Here is a 22,204-nt window from a genome sequence, read left to right on the forward strand (position 1 = left end):
CTGACTGACAAACTGAATAACTGACTGACTGACTGACAAACTGATTAAATAACTGACTAACTGACTGACTGACAGACTAACTGACTGACTGACTAACTAACTGACTAAATGACTGACTGACTGACTGACTGACTGACAAACTGACAAACTGACTGACTGACAGACTAACTGACTGACTAACTGACTGACTGACAGACTAACTGACTGACTGACTAACTAACTGACTAAATGACTGACTGACTGACTGACTGACTGACAAACTGACAAACTGACTGACTGACAGACTAACTGACTGACTAACTGACTGACTGACAGACTAACTGACTGACTAACTGACTGACTGACAGACTAACTGACTGACTAAATGACTGACTAACTGACTGACTAACTAACTGACTAAATGACTGACTGACTGACTGACTGACTGACAAACTGACAAACTGAATGACTAACTCACTGACTGACTGACAAACCGACTAAATAACTGGCTGACTGACCAACTAATTGACTGACTGATTGACTAACCGACCGAATGACTGACTGACTGATAAACTGACTGACTAACTGATTGACTGACTGACTGACTGACAAACTGACTGACAAACTGACCGACACACTGACTGACTGAATGACTGACCGACCGACTGAATGACTGACTGACTGGTTTACTTAATGTTATTCAGGCGAATAACAGATGTACCTACCGGTGCGCCTGGGCTCCCATCTAAGCCCGGTGGCCCCGGTTTTCCACGTTCCCCCTGAAACAGATCCTCAGATGATAACTCTGAACAAAAAATCTAAACGACCTAGTACGACTATAAAAAATTTCTTACTCATCGTACCAGGCACATACTAGTCTCCCTCACCAGCGTTTTTAATTTTGGCGGTTTTTCTTAAAACAACTAGACAAGGCATCAAAGTCAAATTGCGGCTACTAAGGAGACTACAACTATGTTCATATTTTGAATATACGCACAAACATGAACACAAAAATCAGATAAAGAAGTTGACAAACTTTTACTTACATCAATCCCTCTCCTTCCAGGGACACCAATTGTGCCAGTGGCACCCTAACAATTCATGAGATCAACTGATTGTTAACTGAATCAAACAAACAAATATTTAAAAAACCAAGTAGACCACGTTAAAATGTTCTTCGGTCATTTTTACAAGCATCGTCGAGTGTAGCTTCTCAATGACTTCCTGTAATTTTCCTTTATTTTGATTGGCTGCTCAGTCCTTTTATGCAATTCGGCTCCAATTACACTGAATAGCAAGAAACTAAAAATAACCGCGACTTTTTACTCGGGCTTTCCAAAGGAAAGGCCAGAGTTGAAATTTCGGCTTTTTCTTTTTTTTTTTCCGTTTAGTTGCAAATCGCAGTCAAGCCCTTTTACACGCATGCGCGACGCTGTGACTCTGAAGCATGCGCGACGTTTTGACTGATGTGCACATGGCATGGTGTGATGGCGGAAGAAGAGAAGTTTTTGTGATGCAAAATCAGCACGTTTACTGAATACAGTGGGTTCAAAACGCATACAAAATATGCACACAGCGTTTGCGTTTGCGAGTAAGCGCACATATGCGACTAGTTGTAACGCAAGACATTACCGGTTCACCAGGCTCTCCTTTCACTTCCCTATACCCTACACTGGGTCCCTTGCTGCCCTACAAAATAACAAAAAAAGACATCCCACTTAATGCTATTTAAATAAAGGATCAGATACCAGAGTCGAGCAGAATCAGTTCTTTAGCGGAATGATCTCACCCAACTGTGAAAATATATTACCAGGAATGAAATGTCCATGGACTTCTACCATTATGGCGGGCATCAAAATAATTAAAGCGTACTTGCCATCGCTTTTGAGCGAAAATTATATTGTTTTTATTATGCACAATGTGGCGTTTCACAAGAATTTTTAGCACTATAAAATAACGATAATCGTTTACGTGTCTTTGATATCACCAATCAGCTGCTGACATGTCACTCGCCTATCACGCCACTCTGTTTGGTTGATAAATGAATGGCAAAGCGTTCCCTTTTCTCAATCCAAAACCGAATTTCCTTGTCATCAAAGGCCTATGGTGTTTATATATGAAACAAAATCATACATGGTTGTGTGTGGATATGGAATTTCTCTTTTCGAGGACAAACAAAGGCCACAAAGACGGAAGTCACACAACTACAGACATGACAGAAGGCATTCAATTAGTTACTTAACTATAAATATTGGTGGTAGTTGCTCTACAGGTCCACCGTTTGTGATATTGTTAATAATTGGCCCCGGGGGGCCAGGGGGACCGGGAGGGCCTTGAGATCCAGGAGGTCCCTTGGGTCCTGGAGGTCCTGCTGTTCCCTAAAGAAATATGCACAGTCATAAATTTTAACAAGAAATTAAATTAGTTCATTTGTGGTCAGTTTTCTGTTTAACAGTTGATAATGCTAAAGTAAACCACTACGCTATCTCCTCTACGGGTGAATTAAAAACATCTCAGAGAAGAATAAATTCTCGTCGAGGGCAGAATTTTTTTCAAGCCTCTTTCCTGTAATTGCTTTTATTGTAGCTCATATGCTAGGACCATTCATTCAATCACAGTTCTCTTTTCTTAGAAAAGCATGTAATCTTGTGCCATCAAATTAGATTGGGAGACTACGCGTGTATCGTATTGTTTTCGTATCAGCGTAGGAACCAATACTAATGTAGCAGCCGCAAGACCCTGTTACAAAGTGCGGAAAAATCCTCTATCCATAAAATACAGTCAAGCCTGTATCAAGGGGTCACCCACGGGAATGGCTGGGTGACCGCTTAAAGCAGTTTGACCAATAACCACAGGTTCCACAGAATAGGGGTGATATAAAAAAACGATGAAAAACGCCATTTTATGCAGTAATTGACCACTTAATATACAAAAAATTTGCTCAAATATACCAATAACATTTATTTCGAAAGAGAAACAGATTTCATTTTGCCTGAAATATTATTCTTAGTCTTATCTTTGTGGTTCCGCTTTAAGCGATCTTTCAATACAGGTGTAGGACAATAGTGCCGCAGACGGCGGAGACGAACTCTTAATAAAACTCTTAATAAAAATTAATAAAACTCTTAATAAAAATTAATAAAACTCTTAATAAAACAGAGGTGAAAATTACAGTAATTGTAATTAAGGTGAAATAAGTTCGGGACTCTGACAACTGACCACTTTAAACAGGGTGACCGCTTACTTAATACGATGCCGTCCTATACAGATTCAACTGCATTGTTCCTACAAATAATCCAAGCTCAGCAGTCTACAGCTCGTAATAACCAGCTTTTAGGCAAGGGCCAGTTAAATGATGATTCGAGTCGATTGTTACTCACCTGAGGACCCCGAAAGCCTTGAGGTCCGGGGGGACCGGGCGGCCCCTGATCTCCCTGGTAAAACAAATACAAAGCATTGTTTAGAACATACAGATGGGAGTTAAAAACAGACAGAAATTTCAATTGCAGGCCGAAATCAATGCAGTTTTGCATTAACTTGGGTGTTTTACGATAGCTGGTTGGACTAGGAGTATCTATCACCTTCTCGACCCCTTCGGACTGGTCGAATGTAATGAAAATTCTAAGTGATAAAAAAATGACCGCTTAATCTTAAGAAAAGAAATAAGTTACACATATTTTTCAAGGGGAAACAGTAACAGATAACAGAAGAAAACAGGTCATATAAGTTATCATAAGATTTTTAGATGACAAAGAAGCATGCCTGGTCTCCTTTCTCTCCAGGATCACCTGACGGGCCAATCTGAAAAACAAACATCATTTAAAAAGTTGATGAGAAAAGTATCAAGAAAAGTTCGAGAAAAGCAAGTTTCGATAAATTCAGGGTAAAATTATTGAAATACTGACAGAACTCCACACCCGGGAAGCTACCTACCCTACCAAGTCTACTCGAGGGAACACGTAAATTTTACTAAATTTCAAATTCCATGGACTCTTTTCGAGATTTATTGAAACCCCTGTACTGCACGTTTGTTACGGGTACTAATTTTGTATCAATTTTTCATTATTCACATTACAATTAAGACTTTTCTAGCATAGACACCAATAAAATACCACGTAAACGTGATATATTCACACGAGAAAATTGCACCGCTACTATGATTACATAATAAATCGTGCCTTTCTTGGCGAAAGTGAAATGGTTTAGTTTCACTTTGGTGTTTATATAATAATTAGAATATCACATGCCGCTTTGAGACGCGTAATTTCTCTTCTCGTGTTGAAAAATTTTTCAGTTGTTCGTTGCGAGCACATACAATTAAATTTTGATGACTCCGCCTACAGCGAAATTCAAACATCACCTGAATTTCCCTGCGACTCGAGAACACTTACTCGTTGTGGCGGGAGAATCTGTTGTGGTTGAGGGTCCGGAGTCATCAGAGAAGTCTTTATCGGCAGCGGAGTCGTTAGGGGCTGAGCCGCTGAAAAGAAACTCTTTGTCGTCGAGTTGACACTTTTTGTGCGGTTAAGTATTCATGATAAAGACAAAACTCTTAAATCGATTGTGTCTGGCATAACTTGACCTGACTGGGTTTACTCGACTTATTCAATTCCTCTCCGCGAGGGATCACCTTAAAAGCCGATGTATATCACGCAAGGCCTCCCCCATAATAAGATCGTTGTGTGACATCAGCTGGATTTTAAGTCCCCAGATAAAGAAAAAATACTAAGAACGCCTATCATAGTTTTGAAGCACACTCAAAATTTTATCAAAACTTACAAGGGCAAAGAGTTTCACTGACTTCCTTCACTTTGGAATCGAGCTGAGGGAAATCGTCCACTTGAAGTACTTCTTCGGCGTCTGTGGCGTAGTTCCACGGCTCTATAACATCTACTTGGCCGATACTCAATACATTGACGTAGAAACCCCTGTCTTTTAACTCTGTTGACGCGTCAATGGGACCAGCCTCATCTGGCGAAGTTATTGCGGTTTGTTTTCCATTTGTGATGAGAAATACCACCTAAAGAAGCAAAATACACACAGTTTTATTTCCTTGTTAGGACTTTAAAAGTGAACCTAGGCCTTTCGGCCCGGAGCCCAGCGTACAAACCACTCGACCATTGCGTTCCCCACAGCTATAAAGTAAGAGACAAAAACCTACGGGTATTTTTATGTAAATATTCAACATGTTTATGATGAGGCACCCATCAGTCACATAAAAAGCTTCCAAAGCATTGAAATAACAAATACAAATACGGACGTTCTAACTTGAGGGGTTGTTTTGTGTTATTCCTTCACAGTTCCTGACCAATGTCGTGATAGGCAATCTGGTCTTAATGGAAAAGTACACAGCAACCTACCTTTTGAACATCTGGCCTCATTCCAAATTTTTCCTGAAAGACTTGTTCGTTAACTTCACGTAGTCCTCTGTTGATGTACCTAGAAGCGCCTGAGGGCGGCTTTCCGATTGATGTAATCTTTTGTAAGACGTTATCTTCTTTGAAAGTTGCCGGATCAAACTCTTCAAAATCGAGAACTTTTTCACCTTGGTCTCCAAATTTGACCAAAGCGATATGGGAGCCTTCAGGACTGACGTTGATATTCTTTGACACATTGACAACAAATTTGAGCAGAGCGTCCCAATCGTCACGAACACTTCCTGAAGCATCTACCACGAAAGCCAAGTCTATTTCACAGTTCGGGTCCTCTGTGGAGATTTGATGAAAAATAGAAGTTGATATGGTTTGCATAGCAGGTGCATTCATGTCTGCAGAGCTTTGCAAAATGCTTCGGCCGAGCAGCGAAGCCGCCGTACTAGATTGGTAAGGCCGAGGAAAGCTTGGGGCGAAGAAGTCAGTTCGGCGGGAGAATTCGCGAGAGAAGTATACCTTTTCATGCGTAAGCACTCCACGCTTTTAACGATCATAACGATCCACTGTGATGATTTCAAAACTTGAACTGAATGCTGAGCACTCACTTGCCAGAAAAAAAGCCTGCTATCTAAGCTACATATGTTATTACGTATGATGCACGATCCTCGCAGTAGATAGCGCTATTTATGCAATAGCGAAAATCAGACCTGACAAAAATCAGGCCTGTACGGGACTCGAACCATTTACCTCTGCGATACTAGTGCAGCGCTGTACCAATTGAGCTAACAAGCCAACTGGGAGCAGACCGTTAAGTTGATTCGTAATAAACCCATGAAAGTGATAAATGAGATACAATAAATATATGAAGTTCAAATATTTTGAACTGCGGTATTAGATACGTATGATGCACGATCCTCGCAGTAGATAGCGCCTGCTCCAAGTTGGCTTGTTAGCTCAATTGGTAGAGCGTTGCACTAGTATCGCAGAGGTCAGCGGTTCGAGTCCCGTACAGGCCTGATTTTTTCAGGTCCGATTTTCGCTATTGCATGAATAGCGCTATCTACTGCGAGGATCGTGCATTGTATCTCACATATGTTATTGTTAATCCTTTAGCACCGACAAGTGAAAATGTCACTCGACGGAAACTTCTCTCTTACACGTAACAGATGATTTTCCATGGCTATTGATAAGAGTGAAGTGTCCGCTGTCGTGCTACTAGACATGTCTAAGGCATTCGACAGTATCAGACATGATATTCTCCTTCAGAAGTTACAGAGTATAGGTGTTGCCTCTTCAAGCTTGGAGTGGTTTCATAATTACCTGTCTGGTCGTAGCCAGAGAGTGCGCATTGGGGATGCTATCTCAGACCCGCTCCCTCTTAAATACGGAGTTCCTCAGGGTTCTATCTTGGGACCCGTGTTATTTACCATCTATGTAAATGATCTCTTGTCCGTTCCAACTCACTGAAAGTCTGTGTGCTACGTCGATGACTATAAATTGTACCTATCCTTTCGCTCAACTGACATCGCTCGCGTATTTGGCTATCTGAACGACTGCGGACTCGAGTGAAATCTGCCGATGGTGCTGTCAGAATTCCCTTCTAATAAACCCAGCTAAAACTACAATCTTACTAGTTGGTATTCCTCAACTACTGCGGAAATTTTCCTCCAACGTCAATTTCACTCTTGGACCTTGGAGTCTACATCGACCAGTCCTTAACATACAACGATCATATTGCTAAAACTACTTCTAACTGTATTTTCAAACTAGTACAGATCAGCAGGATCAAACACCTTTTGGACAGGAAAACTCTCTTACTTTTGATGAATGCTTTTGTTTTTAGTACAATGTATTATTGTTGAACTGTATGGGCCAACACATGTCAGAGAAATATAAAGAAGCTTCAGCTAGTGCAAAACTTCGCTGCCCGTTTTGTATTAGGTCTTAAGAAATTTGACCACATCTCCCAAGGCATACTGTTAAGGAGAGACTTTATTTCAACGATGCTGTAATGGTATTTAAATGTGTAAATAATTTAGCTCCTGAATATCTGGCTAACACGTTTGTCCCACGATCTCGTATTCACAGTAGGGTAACAAGATCATGTAATCTGCTCCACATCCCACGATGCCGCCTGTCCTCTGGGCAACGTGCATTCATGTATCGTGGATGCAAATTGTGGAATAACCTCCCAAAGGACTTAAAAGCAGCTGAGAATGTAAACGCCTTTAAGCTCTGCCTACTGAATGCGCTCCTTAGTGGAAATGTTGCGCAAAGATGAATCGTTTCTATCTTCAATTCTTGTGTAACTTTTGTATTAGTTCACTAGTGTTTTTAACGTGTATTGGCCTTTTGTATTTATATTGTATTGTATTAGCTTTAGATTTACTTATGATGATGAACTTGTAGTTTACTTGTCTTTTTCCTCCCACAATATATACTTCGCTCTACTTCTATGTATTGAGCACTGTTCTACGAAAATCAAGTCACACTTTATATATATATATATATATATATATAGAAAGTTTAAAAAATTGCGAGGATGGACAACTTCTGACGTAAAAAACATAAAAAATTTTAATAAAAAACGTTTCGGTCAGAGACCTTCTTCAGTTATTTAAAGTAAATAACTGAAGAAGGTCTCTGACCGAAACATTTTTTATTAAAATTTTTTATATTTTTAACGTCAGAAGTTGTCCATCCTCGCAATCTTTTAAACTTTCTACGTTCATGTTGGCTGTGAGGTTTGGACTGCGAATATTTATTGATCCTCCTGGCGCGGTGCACCTTTGTTGGCCTGAGAGTTCCATTAACGACTATATATATATATAATGTTACTAAATAAATGTACTATAATATTACAATAATTTAATGTAGGCTTTGTAACTGAAAAACCCAGCTTGGGAGTTGCAATAAACGTATGTATGTATGTACTTCTCGCAATATTAAAAACTCATCCAGCAAACAGATAATGAGAATACTGAAACTTAACAGGTAGAAGTTGTTGTTTTGATCTACCACCAAATTCTTCCCGGCGCTAAATCTGATTTATTATCATCAAAATCTCGAACTTGAGGAGGGCCGTTAGTATCTATCAAAAATTTCCCCCTGCATTCGATTTCCGATGATTGCAATTCACGCTTTTTGTTTGAAATTTTCTGAACTAGTATGTTATCGAATTGAATTATTTGTCTATTGCGAGCTGCGTTTGTTATGAACATAAAGCAGTAAGTTAAGTCAGGTCGCAATGCAATTCTGTGGGATGTCACGTAACGATTACGTGACGTCCTAACGAAAGTCACCGTTGTTAAAAATTGCATGACCATTTCGCAGACTTTCGTTGTCAGACTGAACAAATTTATGGTGAAGTGCTTGGTTTAAGCCGAGAACACGAACTCTGCACTAAAGCGTAAACGAACAACCGCGATACTTTCTGTGTTTTATAAAATCTCACACTTACCCTGCTTCGTTCTCAACTCTCTCCGAGTCAAGATGAAAGACGCTTTGTGAAAATAAAGCAATAGTGTTCAAGGGAAATAGCATTTAAGATTCACTAGATCGATGCAAACTGAAAGTGAAACTATGTATGCGTTTGTAAGACAAGGGAAGGGTGTATTTGAAAACTGTGAATTAAGCTGCAGGAAGCGGTCTTAGAACGAACAATTTTTCATAGTGATTTCATGACATTAAACCAAAGAAACTATTTCGTGTAATAATAGGTGTTAGATGTACTAAAACGATTTCATCGCAACGCGTTCAATAAGCCAACGGATTTTCTTCCAATAATCGCGATGAACGCATCAATTCGTTCGACGCAAAACAGGAACAACACGTTCATAATAGTTTTATGATCACGCAACGATCACTGTACATGATAATAAACGAAATCAGGCAATGTGTTATAACCTTGATATACTTACGCGCTAGGATCGTCGTCCCTTGCAATATAAAAGAAATAACCACACTCCAAATTAAATTCGTCTGCATGGTGTTGAGTGTTTACTGCGCGTAGAAGGGAAACTATGATAAAGTCAGACCTTACAGATCACTCGAAAGGCCAGCCATTTTTCGAGGATCTGAAGCACGCACGGAGGCGTCAGATAACATCAATAGGTCTTTGTGGAAGGGACTTCATGTAACTCGAAACCGTCTGCTCACAACAGACAAATTCTTTATTCATTCATTATCAGCGCAACAGTTATTCGTAATATTTACACAGTGGATCTTTTGGCTTTTAAACTGACCTCTTCATTCTTTCTTACCAAAGACAGGTTGATAAGAAAGTGAACCTTAATTTATAGGGAATGGATCCAAGAAACGTCAAATCCTCCAAAGGTTGGTGTCAATGGCCCTCTTATGTTTGAATTTCTATAGTCACAACGAGGAGCTGACACACTACATTATGTACTTTTTAAAAACACTTTTTCTTTGATAACCCTCTGATGATTTCTCTAAATTTCAATAATTCGGCCATATGAGGTTTAAGCTCTCTTCGAATGAACTTTTCCCACCAATTTGTAAAGTGCATCACGAGCAAAGACAACATTCTGAACACCATGACGTGACCAAGATATCGGGTCACCGCTGTCCCTTTTATGACGTCATGCTGAGCAGAAGATAAATTCATTTTCTCGTTGAATTCTTTTTCATTTTTTTCTATTTGATTTGTACTTAAATATTTCTATTTCGGTTTAGTTTTTTTCTTTTTTGTGATTTAAGGGTAAATCACGAGAGAGATATATCGACAATCTTCAAGGTATCAAATCAGAAAGTATATTAATTGGTGTTCGTGGAGAAACTACGCTAAACATGATTTCATACATCGCACAACATTCTCCCTTGAAAGACAAACAACTTAAGTAAACAAGTTGAGCAAGTTCTTGAGCGCGCGAGCTGACCCTGTAAGTAAAATTCGCGGTTCAAAATTACAGAATTATCTGATATTTAGGTCTGCCGAGCAAATTTAGAAATGAAAATAAATTCGTAAGACATTAGCACGTTAAAAGATAGAAATACACGAAAACATAACTAACATACTTAAATCATAAAACTGTAATGTTTTCTGGGTATATTGGTTCATGTCTAAGAGATGCATTTTCTCCCAATTGGATAATTCAAAGATTTCTGCCGAGATAGGAAGAATATTAATTAAGAGACAAACGCAGAATATAGACCGTATTTCTGACCTAAAAGAAAACGCTACAAACATTTCGGGCTTTTTTTTATCCCTTCTTGGCTTCGATCGGCCCAGTTTGAAAACGAAGGGCGTACAACTTGTTTTCGGAGTAAATCATGTAAATTCTGAGAAAAGCTGTAAAAATTTAACCATCGCCACATTCAGCATCAATTTGGAAGATGAATAATTTATTTCACGAGGCCTGCGCGGTGATAATTTTTTTTTAAGTCTGATAATTCCACCATATTTGAGTGGAGCGATCGCATTCTTTCTGAGTTCAAGTTATATCGAAACACCGGAGAAACAAGTTCGCTGCTCGTAAGAATTTTGGTCTAACTTCATTTGTGGATTTTCTCTTGCATAAGTTAATGTTTGAAGCTCTAGTGAAGCAATATTTACCGAATGGAATCCCTTAAATCGGAGTCACGTCGTTCATTACCCACAGAAATGGACTGTAAATCATCGACCGAAGAACCAGTTTCTGACGAAGAGGTACAATTAGAACGTTTTGACTCGGTGGAAAGTTTTCGAACAAGAACATCGACAGAAAGCCGAACTGTATCGATGGTTTCTACCGAAAGCTACGAAACAGTAAGATTTTTTTTCAAATTTATATTTTGGTTTGAAATCACCTGCCAGTTTTTATACATTGAGTGTAATTAATAACTCATCATTTTTAGATTTCTGTTGTCTAAAGTGAGCTTATCGTAGATGGAACGTAAGATTATAAAATGCCGTTTTCCAGTGTGGTAGAGTTGAAGTCTAATGGCCTCGCTAAGCAAAAATGCCTTAATTGCAAAGGAATTATTACCATTCTGAGGTTTATTACAAAACTGACAAGGAAGAGTTTTTGAACAATTGTTTCACCAAACTACAAGGTTATTCAAGTCAAAATTCGACATTTGGTATTTTTTTTAGGTTAATTAACACCGTTATCTAACAGGACGGCTAAAGGCTGTTGATTAACAACAACAAAATATTGACTATGTAATGATCTATTTAGCGTACAATTTTCAACTGCCACTAAGCATACAACACTCTAAAAATAAAAAGAATTGAGAGGCTGTGATTTTTCAACAAGATGTGTTTTTGTGGTTGGAATTCTCACGAGGCTAAACGAATCGTTCCGAAATTTTATCGATCATTTGCCGGATACAATCTATTCTTCTTATAAGAATCCGAATTGTGACTCGAAGCTCATCGGGTCGGACGCAAGTTCCACGACCTTAGACTGAGTAGGCCTACACACATAGACACTCTTTTTTTCTTAAGAATGTTCAGGCTGAGATTGACCAGAGTTTACAAACATACTAAGAACATACCCAGGCTGAGAGTCAGTTAAAAACGTCTTTATTTCGCTTATTTTCTTGTGTTTCAGGAGTTTAAATACAGGACACGTCCGAATTGATTTATTGAAATACTATACCACATAACAGGCTCAAATCGTAGAAGAGAAAAAAGACCGCGGTTCAGCCTCAGCCCCAAAATTAAACTTTCCTATAAACTGAAAAAGAATGTGTTGGATACGCTTCAGATGAAACTGTCGAAGTGATTTTCTCTGCGCAACCTTCTCTTCCCTAAGGCCTTTCGCGAAAGCAACGGTAGGGTTAAAGGTGTTGCTGAAAACGTTTCGTCTTTTTTCTCCTCTTTTTACCGTTTGTCAGGCTTCCTCGTCTTTCCCAAGCTGGGACAGAAACAGCTGCCAGGGGAACAGAAGATCCTGTTTACTAGGATGGATAAATTCTTTGGAGGAAACAACAAGACGGACACTTTTCATCCATCATCTGCCAATAGAAATATGTGATCCTGTCAAAGACATTTCATTGTTTAGTTATGAAGCTGAGTTTTGTCGCATCTGTCATTGCGGCGGAGAGGATGAAGAATTAATTGCCCCATGCAGATGCTCTGGAAGCGCTAAGTTTGCACATCAAAGTTGCCTGCTGTCCTGGTTTGAACTGAAAAAGGATAAAACATGCGAGCTGTGCCTCTACGAAATTTCCGTAAAAAAGATGGGATTCAAACCAATCTTACAGGTATTGCAAATGAATAAAGGCTGATAGTTTCTAAAGAAACTGTTAGGGGCTGCGTCGGTGAGGGGTAACGAAATAATTTGGATATATCAACAAAGTTGAAATGGTAAATTGGCCATCGTAACGATTACAAAAGCTGACGTTTCGAGCGTTAGCCCTTCGTCGGAGCGAATAGAGGAATTGTGGGTTGTGCGTGTTTTTAAAGGCAGAAAATGGAGCTACGTACGTTATTGGTGGGAACATGGCAACGAGAAAATCACGAATAAATTAGTGGAATGAAAAGCGTTCGTTGATCCCTGTGGGATTTAGACTGCCAGTTTGAAAGATGAGCTTTTGTTCAAGAGTTTTACGGCTTTCCGTGCTACCTAAGTGTAAGGAAAGACTGCAGATTGCCATATGTTGCTTAGAATGGTTAGGTAATTTAAAGTGTCTAGCGACTGGTTTCGATGTGTCCTCGTCATTCTTTTCCACGTCGCGAAGGTGTTCTCTGAATCGGTCACCTAGTCTTCTGAATAAAGGCTGATAGTTTCGAAAGAAACTGTTTGGGGCTGCGTCGGTGGGAGTAACGAAATAATTTGGATATATCAACAAAGTTGAAATGGTAAATTGGCCACCGTAATGATTACAAAAGCTGACGTTTCGAGCGTTAGCCCTTCGTCGGAGCGAAGGGCTAACGCTCGAAACGTCAGCTTTTGTAATCATTACGGTGGCCAATTTACCATTTCAACTTTGTTGATACATCCAAATCACCTAGTCTTCTGCCTGTTTCGCCGATGTATATCTTTTTGCAATAAGTGCAAGTTATGCAATAGATTACATTGGCGGAAGTGCACGTGAAGTGATCGGTGGTCTTAATGGATTGTTGGGGTCCCGATATTTTATCAGTGTTGTGAATGAAAGGACACGTTTTGCATCGTGCACGAGTGCATTTAAAAGTGCCTGGTTGGTTATCAGTCTTAAAAGAACTTCTGACCAAAAAATTGCCTATGTTTTTGTCGCGTTTGAATGAAATGAGCCTCCGCTCATAGGCAATTTTTTGGTCAGAAGTTCTTTTCAGACTGATGACCAACCAGGTACTTTTAAATGCACTCGTGCACGATGCAAAACGTGTCCTTTCATTCACAACACTGATATAATATCGGGACCCAAACCATCCATTAAGATCAACGTGCACCTCAACCAATGTAATCTATTGCATAACTTGCACTTGTTGCAAAAAGCCTATACATCGGCGAAACAGGCAGGAGACTAGGTGACTGATTCAGAGAACACCTTCGCGACGTGGAAAACGGAATGACAAGGACACATCGAAACCAGTCGCTGGACACTTTAATTTGCCTAACCATTCTAAGCAACATATGGCAATCTCCGGTCTTTCCTTACACTTAGGTAGCTCGGAAAGCCGTAAAACTCTTGAACAAAAGCTCATCTTTCAAACCGGCAGTCTAAATCCCACAGGGATCAATCGAAAGCTTTTCATTCCACTAATTTATTCGTGATTTTCTCGTTGTCATGTTACCACCAATAACGTAGTAGCTCCATTTTCTGCCTTCAAAAACACACACAACCCACAATTCCTCTATTCGCTCCGACGAAGGGCTAACGCTCGAAACGTCACCTTTTGTAATTGTTACGGTGGCCAATTTACCATTTCAACTTTGTTGATATATCCAAATTACAGGTATTGCATACTGTCTTCACCTCCTTTTTTTGTCGTGGCTATTAAACAATCTGTTTGTGAAAGTTTCTTTGTTGTTTTCCGCTTGTTGTTTTTTGCTTACGCTTAGAGACGTAACTATTTGTTCGTTTGTTTGTTTTTGTCTCTAGCGGAATCTTCAGTTGAAAGGATATTTTTTTATCTATTTTTATCCACTAGTGATATGAATTAGGACCGATGAAAAGGGGTGGAGTGAAACAAGCACTTTAAAGGCCTCTTTACACACTAAGACTGTCTGACTCTCTCTACAGTATTGAACAGTCTGCCTGACTGCCCGTCTGCTGTCTCTTTATCTGTGATTTTCAATTAACATTGTGTTTGTTTTTGCATCCTTAAGTGGAGACTCCCATGGCGCTCTTGCGACATCGTGGCCTACCTTTTCCTGTTCTACTGTCTGGTGCTGGTAGTCTTTATAGTCATGGTTCTATGGATCGCTTCTAAACGTTGCCTCTCTCCCATCTGCGTTGTTCTGTACTTCGCGTGCGGTCTGGCAGTGTGCTACTTCACCTACTGCTGCGGCTGCATAGAACATATTCGCTACTACTGGAAAGCATGGATCGATGTGAACCGTCAGTGGCTCATAATAACTCACAAAGACGATGTACAGGTTCACAATAATGTTATAGAAAAGAAGATCAGTAACGAATCTTGCAAAGCAAGAGAGGAATTTGTCTAGGTGTTTTGAAACTGTCAAAATGTGTTGTGTCAAAACAGTTGGCTATAGATGTACTCACATATCGAGCTTGGGCTTCCTGTGAACAACCAGCATTTCCTCGCATTCCTACAAGACACCAGTGTGAGAACAAAATGCTGAAATACGGTTCAGCACCCTCAAGTATTCAACGTGGAGTTGCTATAAAACACCAGTACAAAAGCGCAAAGTTGAAGTATTCAACATAGGAGCTGCTTGTAAAGAAAAAAAGTTTGTAATAAAACTATAGTTAATCTTCGTCGTAAGCTGGGTTTACGTTGCAGGGTTTAAAATATTTAACGTACAGTTATTCATGCGATTTGCACTAAAAAAGAGCTCTCGAGACATCTGTCATTATATTCCGGTCATTTTCCAGCCGAAATTCACACAACTGATCAACGGAGACGTTGAACGAAAACATCCGTTTTAGAGAAAAGGTCTAATTGAAGGCCCCAAAATTCACCTGTGTGTGCTTTCATCTACTCTATCAAAACAACATTTTTTTCAGCGTTTCTTTTATTTCTCGTAACATCCGCCCCTTGTTTGCGAAGACGACATCGTTACTACCGTTAAAATTCAGGTTGCGAAGTAATCCATTGCCGCAAAAAAGAAAATTTGAAAAGGACCAATAAAATTTAAAAACTCAACATGGAAACGTTATGTTCACAGAACTGACAGCCAATCGGTTTTTATTGCAATGCGATTGTGTTTTGAGTAACCTTCAATGACACGCGAAAAAAAATGGCCGATCAAAATAGTCTAAGCTTTAGAACTTCGCCTTCATTAAGTGACAAAAAGCTTTTGTCTTCAGCAGACGTCATTCGGTAATTCCTCCGCGTGATTGGTTGAAAATAAATCATTGTGTCTCAAAGGGTTTACCGTAGAAAAAGGAAACTAGATTGCCTTGAAAGTGTTTTTCTGTGAGTTTATTTTGTTGCCTCAAATAACGGTCTTTTAGGCCACAAGTGACTGTTAGCTACAATTGATCCATAACGGAAAAAAATTACTTACAATTCTATCTTCACATTTGAAGTCCTGTTTTTTACCATCAAGACCGCTTTCGATTTCATTTACAAGGACAGACCATGACACAGGTACGATTTTGCCGTGTTGTCCATTCTAAATCTATTTACTGATTGAGGTAAAAAGAGATACATTATTTAAAAAATTCAGTTTTTGTAATGCTATATTATAGAAAGAGTTTGTTTTCTCTTTGTGAAACCACATGTAATCAGTATATCAGTCGCTTCGAGTGCCTCGTAAAAGGGACAAAAAAAATATTGCACCATAATTAAAGCATGATTTTCAATAATCTGACCACTCTCTCGACGCTTTCCTTTCTCTAAAAATAAATCGTACTATAGAAACAAGTTTGCCATATCGTTCAGTCTTTAAGCCATGGTAACCGAGAAAAAAAAATGTGGGCTACTAAATTTTAGGGTGAATTTAAGGCAGCATTCGACCTGAAGGATGCTAGCTATGTAACGAAATTAATTTCGAATTAACAGTAAATTGCGGTAAATATAGCTGCTAAATGATATGAACTTTATTTATCACTGACTGAACTGATCAGGCTATTCGGGAATAACTTGATACATAAAGTGATCATAGCGAATTCCTTGATCTTGATTGGTTTATTGGTGTATGTAAAAGAAGGTAACCTGATCACTTCCAGACTTTTCGTTTGCCACTTGAGCATATCCTCTCCATTCTTCTCCCTCTTGCTCCATATTCTTTCTTCTCCATGTTTTTCTCGGTCATAATCTAACAGGTGTTTTTTCTACCCTTCCGTTACCTCAAGCGTTGTTTTGCATTTTTATCAAAAGACCCAAAACATTTCCCCACGTAGATCCTTTTTAGTTCTATTTTCCTTAGAGCCGAAATAAACAAATCTGATTCTTTTACAAAACTCAAAGTGTTAGTTCATTTTCCTTATGGTTGTTAAATGCGTCAATTGATTTTCTTAGTTACTTTATTTAGGTTATATTAACCATGTAAGTGAACAAATTCCAACTAACTTCTAGTTTCAACACACTACTGCGAAAACTTCAAAACTAGTTTCGTCTACGACCTCGTCGGTTGATGACAAACAAAAACTAAAAATTTGAAAAATTTTTGAAAAAAACCTGCAAGTCGTGTAGTAACACACGAAAAGTAGCCGCTCAGAACCAGGTCTCTAGAACTGTCACATTGCCATAACTGCTCTAGGGACGTTGACATAATTCCACTCGCTTTTGGAATTGATTAGCTTGCCCTCTTCAACCTTATTTATCAGTACAGATTCCGTTATCTGCCTCAACATTGCATCGTCGCGAAAAACCCCCGTTACATCCATTACAAAGCCCACTTCATTTCCACCATGCCTTTCACAACAATGTCTCCACAGAACAGAGCTCTCTTCTCGCCGTTCTAAAGCATGAAAGTGTTCTTTACCACGAGTATACGCACTTCTGGACATATTTCGATTTACAAGCACGGCAAACCAACTCATATGTAATACCCGTACTTCGGCATGATCCCTTTCTGTCAGTCCGGCAGAGAAGGCAGTCAGCATTGGTGCATCGCCTCTGTTTGAAAGGGTCTGATTTTTTTAGCATGGCTTTAAGGGTTGTTCCAGATTGCTCAACAACTTTGATCTTAAACTCTGTGGCTTTGATCTCTCTCATGTACCTGTGTTTAATCTGGGAACCAGGCGTTGCTGGTACGAAAATCACTGTTTCATAACCAACTTTTCTAAACCAGTTTCTAAACCAGTTTCTAAACCTTTCCTAAACCAGTCACGTCTCTTCTTTCTCTCTCACGCCCGTTCCTACGACTTCCACTCCCTCGGCCTGTACAACGGCTTCTCACCATTCGCATCCGGTTCCACTAGTCGGTTGTAGGCAGCCAACGCTGACCGTACTACTTCTTTTCGAAACTTCTGATCGTAACCAGAATATTGAAGACTTAACATCATGTGGTTGACGTGAGCAACAACAACCCCCCAGGGTACCTCCCAGGGTATCTCCCAGGGTACCTCCCTGCTACAGTTGAGGAGAATCCTTAACACTTCCTGCGTAAGTATGGTTCTCTTGCAACTCCACGGTAAGGCCGATCTTGCATTTATCACGGATCTGGAGGCAACATCTTTGTAGTAGAACTCATGTAACACGACCTGTATATCACGGTCTTGCCCATCATCACCTACACGCCTTCTCCTCTCTATCCAGACTTTTAAATCGAGTATGGGTAGTTTTCCATCCACATGTCGTGACGGGTAGTCGACCTCTAATCTCATAGAAGGGTGCATGCTGTTTCCAATCGACTGAAACAACTCCATGCATCGATTATCTGGCTTGAGGTTTTGCTCTATTTGTGCAAAGTTCTCATCTTGGGTAAAACTTCCCTCCTCAAATCTGATACCAGCCGCGGAAGCGTTCATAACCACATTTATGTCATCCACGTATTTCTTGTACACCCGTAACCCCACCCAACTTTCTTCCAGCTTCTTTACCATTTGTCTGTCCCACCAGACCATAATCAACTGGGCCAAGACCCCAGTAAGCTCAAGCCCTATCGGACCTCCCTCTGTCTGCGGCTTGATCTGATTGTCGAATGTGTAGAGGTGGTTCTTCATGATAAATAATAGGACAACCTTCATCGCCTTCGTGAACATATTTCTGGTAGTAACCTTGTCCGGCTGCTCAACCGGTGGTAGCCAAGGTTGAAATCTCTTAGTTCTGTTCTCATCTACAGCGCAACCTGTGATGGTGGGAGGTCGGCCTCTGTTAGTCTTGCGTCGTGGGCAAAACCTCACTAAACCCAGATTTCTCAACTACTCCTCACATCTGTTCAACGAAAGATATAATCCCAATTCCTCAACATTTAACCCGACCACTTCCACACCACTTGCGTGGAAGACTTCACAAACTTTCTCTACTGTAAAGCTAATGTCCAAACTTGGGTACAGCGCCTTCACATCAGCTGAGCCAACAACAATATCTTCCGTGACCTGGCTGTCATTTAACTCCTTGAAGTTAGCCAAAATCTCCTCAGTTCTCAGACAAACACTCTTCTCTTCCCTCCACACCTCCGCCAAAATAAAACTCATCAAATGCGACAATTTCCTGTTGTAGGCTGATACTGCCCCACATACCGGTCGAACCGGTGGGCCAATAGAGGGGTCATCTGCGTTCTTGTGATCTTTCCTAAGAGCATACAAAGGGGGGAAGGTGCAGTCATTTACTAGCATGTTACTCTTAATTCTTACTTTCCCACCAACACCTTCCCCAGTATTGAGGATTCTCACCCACATAACCGAATGCGCATTCGCCTCCGTCTGTGCTCTCTCATGCAACTCTTCCGTGGCAGTTAGATCATTCTCCACATGCGGCCTACATGCAGCACGATAGTTATTCAAGGTGTCAACAGCAAATCTCCCAGACTTGTCCGTCTGATAGACAACAATGTCCTTATTGGCTCGTAAAGACCTCAACCCTCGCTGCTCTTCTGCTGTCAAGTTATTCCCAGAAGAACCCACTCTCTGATCAGCGATGTACTCTTTAGTTGTTCTCAAGAATCGCCCTTTGAGATGCTGCATTTCAATCTCCTTCTCGTTTTTCAAGGCATCTGGTAAGCAAACTCGTCTATTAAACGGTAGGTCCGTTGGGCGTAAGTATTGCAAATTTATGACCTTAGTCTCCAACTCACCCGGCCAAACCTTTTCTCTCTCTCGTTCCCCACCCTCTTCCTCCTCTCCATCTTGTTCGGACGTTTTAGTTTTTGTTTGTCATCAACTGACGGGGTCGTAGACGAAACTAGTTTTGAAGTTTTCGCAGTAGTGTGTTGAAAGTAGAAGTTACTTGGAGTTTGTTCACTTACATGGTTAATATGGCGTTAAGTGATACTTTCTTGGCTTCGATAAGTATAATTTCACAACGATTTATCTAGGTTACATCGTTTCTTTTTATCTAAACAGATTTATCCGTTTCCTGAAATTGACCCACACCACCAACAAGATTCCATAAGCGGTCAAAGAGTTGTGAACGCAGTCGGATCTGTAATAAATTGTCATGGAAACCCAGCCTTTGTTGTGGAGCTATTTTCGAGACAAAACTCAGAAGTATGGACTATGCAGCCCGAGCAGGAACTCGAGAATTTGGTTTGGTTTTTTGTTGTTGTTGTTGTTTTCCTGACATTACAAGGAAGCATTCACGAGTTTATTCACCTATTGATTTTTTCCTTCATCGGCACATTCACTCACTCACTCACTCACTCACTCACTCACTCACTCATTCCCTCACTCACTCACTTGCTCGCTCACTCACTCACTCACCCACTCACTCGCTCGCTCGCGCGCTCGCTCACTCGCTTCTTCATTCATTCATTTACACAGACCGACACTCATTCACTCACCTCATTCATTCACTCATTCCGGTACCCTAATCTTTCATTCATTCTCTCACCAGCCTGCTCGCAGGCTATAGCTGGTATGCGCGAGTATTTAGCACGGCGAATATATTCAGTCGCCATATTGGACGGGCGGAAGATCTGGGACAAGTGACAAAGCGAGGGGGGGAAGAAGGGAGAGATAAACCTTTATTCTCTCATCTATTCATTTATGCATTCAAAAAATCACTCACCCAGCCCCATATCCGTTCACTCATTCATCATTCATTAATTTATTCGTCTATTAAGAAACATCCCGTTGCTTACATAGATTAATATAATTCTCAGTGGTGGAAAGTGCCGTCTAGTATTTGCCTAATGATTCAAATGTTGAAATAACTAAGTTAGTTGTTCACCTTTTTAACTTATGCACCTTTTTAACTTATGTACTTATGAAGGATGAAGATATCTGCCGAATTTGTCGCGATACCAAAGAAAAAGAAGAACTTGTGCGAGTTTGCCGATGTGATGGTTCTGTGCGATTCGCCCATAGGAGCTGTGTTCTACGCTGGTTTCAATTTTCCGTTCGCTATGAATGTGGCTGTGTCATTACAAAATGAAAATCAAGAAAAATGGCTTTAAACCTGTAAAGGAGGTGGGAAATTAATCTTTTCGGTCAATCAATTCAGATATGAACGATCAAGCCTGAGAAATAAGTAAGCCTCTCTGAAGGTTTGTCAAAGCGTTCTTGTTAAAAGAAAAAAGACTTAGAAGTTCATAAATACCAAAAAGACGCTGCTGAAAAACCTGCACCCCTCCCATCCTTTTTAATGGGAAAAATGGGAAAAATAATGGCAAATTTGGAAATGGATATTCCAGTGGGTGGCTCTTCTTGTCCACTGTTTCTAGGTCGAATTGGAATTTGGAATGTTGTTTTTTGCGGGGGGAGGAAAACCAGAGGACCTGGAGAAAGACCCTCGGAACAAGGACAAGAACCAACAACAACCTCAACCCACATGTGATGCCAGGTCTGGGTCACAGCGGTAGGAGGCAAGCGATCTCGCCACTGCGCCATCCTTAGTGGAAAATTTAACTACATGTCCCCTCGTCGAGCAACGTGTTCCGATTACAATACTTTCTATCAGCTATCCTAGCCGGGACCTTTCACGTTTCAATTTTTTTCTGTTTGGCTTGTCTAAGAAATACAGTGACCGAGTGGCCCGGGATCGAGACCCGGTTGGGTAGATGTGAAGTGTTCTTGGGCAAAACACTTAACTCTCGCAGTGCCTCTCTACATCCAGGAGGATAAATTGGTACCGGCGAGTTGTCAGGGAAATCTCAAGATGTGCTGGATGAGATTTGGGGGCCGGGGGGGAAGGGGGAGGGGGTAGCTGCGTCGAAATGGCGTCCCATCCAATACAGAATTACAGAAACTGGGATAAGCTCAAGATCTCAGCCACTAAGCTCGAGAACAGAATCTACGTACCTTAAACCTTTCTTTGGTTGTCTCTTTGCAGTGGTCCAATCCATGCCAGTTCATGTCATCAGTGGATTTCGTTATTATGCTGATTGTCAACATTTTTCATGGAGCCATGTTCGCTGTGATTGTGATGGTGGCGGTAACGAACAACTGCTTCAGTTTGACCTGTATCTCTCTCCTCTTGTTTTGCTTTGCAAGTATGAAAGAACTATCTTAACTATTTGACCCCTAAGAGTGACTGGCATGTATGTTTTCCTTACAAAATCACCCCTGAATCAACAAATTCTCCTTGTCATTACCTTAGCAAATATATAGACAACAGTATGGAGAATATGCACACTGATGGTAGGGTGTTAAGGGGAACGTTATCTATGCGTCTTTCCTCCAATAGG

The 22,204-nt window shown here is 40.4% G+C and overlaps 2 protein-coding genes, 1 long non-coding RNA gene and 1 pseudogene across 7 annotated transcripts in view; 2 read left to right on the forward strand and 2 right to left on the reverse strand.

Moving 5' to 3' along the window:
- LOC111320842 (uncharacterized) overlaps positions 1-9,460 on the reverse strand; it is an 81,526-nt gene extending 72,066 nt beyond the window's left edge. For 3 of the 5 annotated variants that reach the window (XR_015993814.1, XR_015993813.1, XR_015993812.1), the window contains exons 1-10: positions 9,272-9,460; positions 5,340-5,686; positions 4,759-4,999; positions 4,371-4,459; positions 3,742-3,780; positions 3,360-3,413; positions 2,223-2,357; positions 1,612-1,668; positions 1,026-1,070; positions 705-758 (exon numbers count right to left, since the gene is read on the reverse strand). Coding sequence is in view for 2 of the 5 variants with exons in the window: in XM_022923548.2 (XP_022779283.2) it covers positions 705-758; positions 1,026-1,070; positions 1,612-1,668; positions 2,223-2,357; positions 3,360-3,413; positions 3,742-3,780; positions 4,371-4,459; positions 4,759-4,999; positions 5,340-5,686; positions 9,272-9,338 (1,128 nt within the window). In the remaining 3 variants the exon portion in view is untranslated. The remainder of the gene's footprint in view (positions 1-704; positions 759-1,025; positions 1,071-1,611; positions 1,669-2,222; positions 2,358-3,359; positions 3,414-3,741; positions 3,781-4,370; positions 4,460-4,758; positions 5,000-5,339; positions 5,687-9,271) is intronic. The other 2 variants (XM_022923548.2, XM_088740564.1) reach the window with 2 other exon arrangements.
- Positions 9,461-9,739: 279 nt separating this feature from the next.
- Positions 9,740-15,231, forward strand: LOC111320864 (uncharacterized). The gene is made up of 3 exons (XM_022923590.2): positions 9,740-11,118; positions 12,192-12,560; positions 14,612-15,231. Exons 1-3 carry the CDS (start codon positions 10,930-10,932, stop codon positions 14,948-14,950), a joined length of 897 nt encoding a protein of 298 aa, XP_022779325.1. The 5' UTR covers positions 9,740-10,929; the 3' UTR covers positions 14,951-15,231.
- An 88-nt stretch (positions 15,232-15,319) lies between these two features.
- On the forward strand, positions 15,320-22,073 carry LOC148718351 (uncharacterized). The gene is made up of 3 exons (XR_015993818.1): positions 15,320-16,059; positions 19,923-20,987; positions 21,850-22,073. It is a non-coding gene; the product is annotated as an uncharacterized LOC148718351 (long non-coding RNA).
- LOC148718352 (uncharacterized) lies at positions 18,823-19,715 on the reverse strand (annotated as a pseudogene).
- Positions 22,074-22,204: the final 131 nt, after the last annotated feature.

This window comes from Stylophora pistillata, chromosome 12 (assembly GCF_964205215.1).
Source record: "Stylophora pistillata chromosome 12, jaStyPist1.2, whole genome shotgun sequence".
NCBI lineage: Eukaryota > Metazoa > Cnidaria > Anthozoa > Scleractinia > Pocilloporidae > Stylophora > Stylophora pistillata.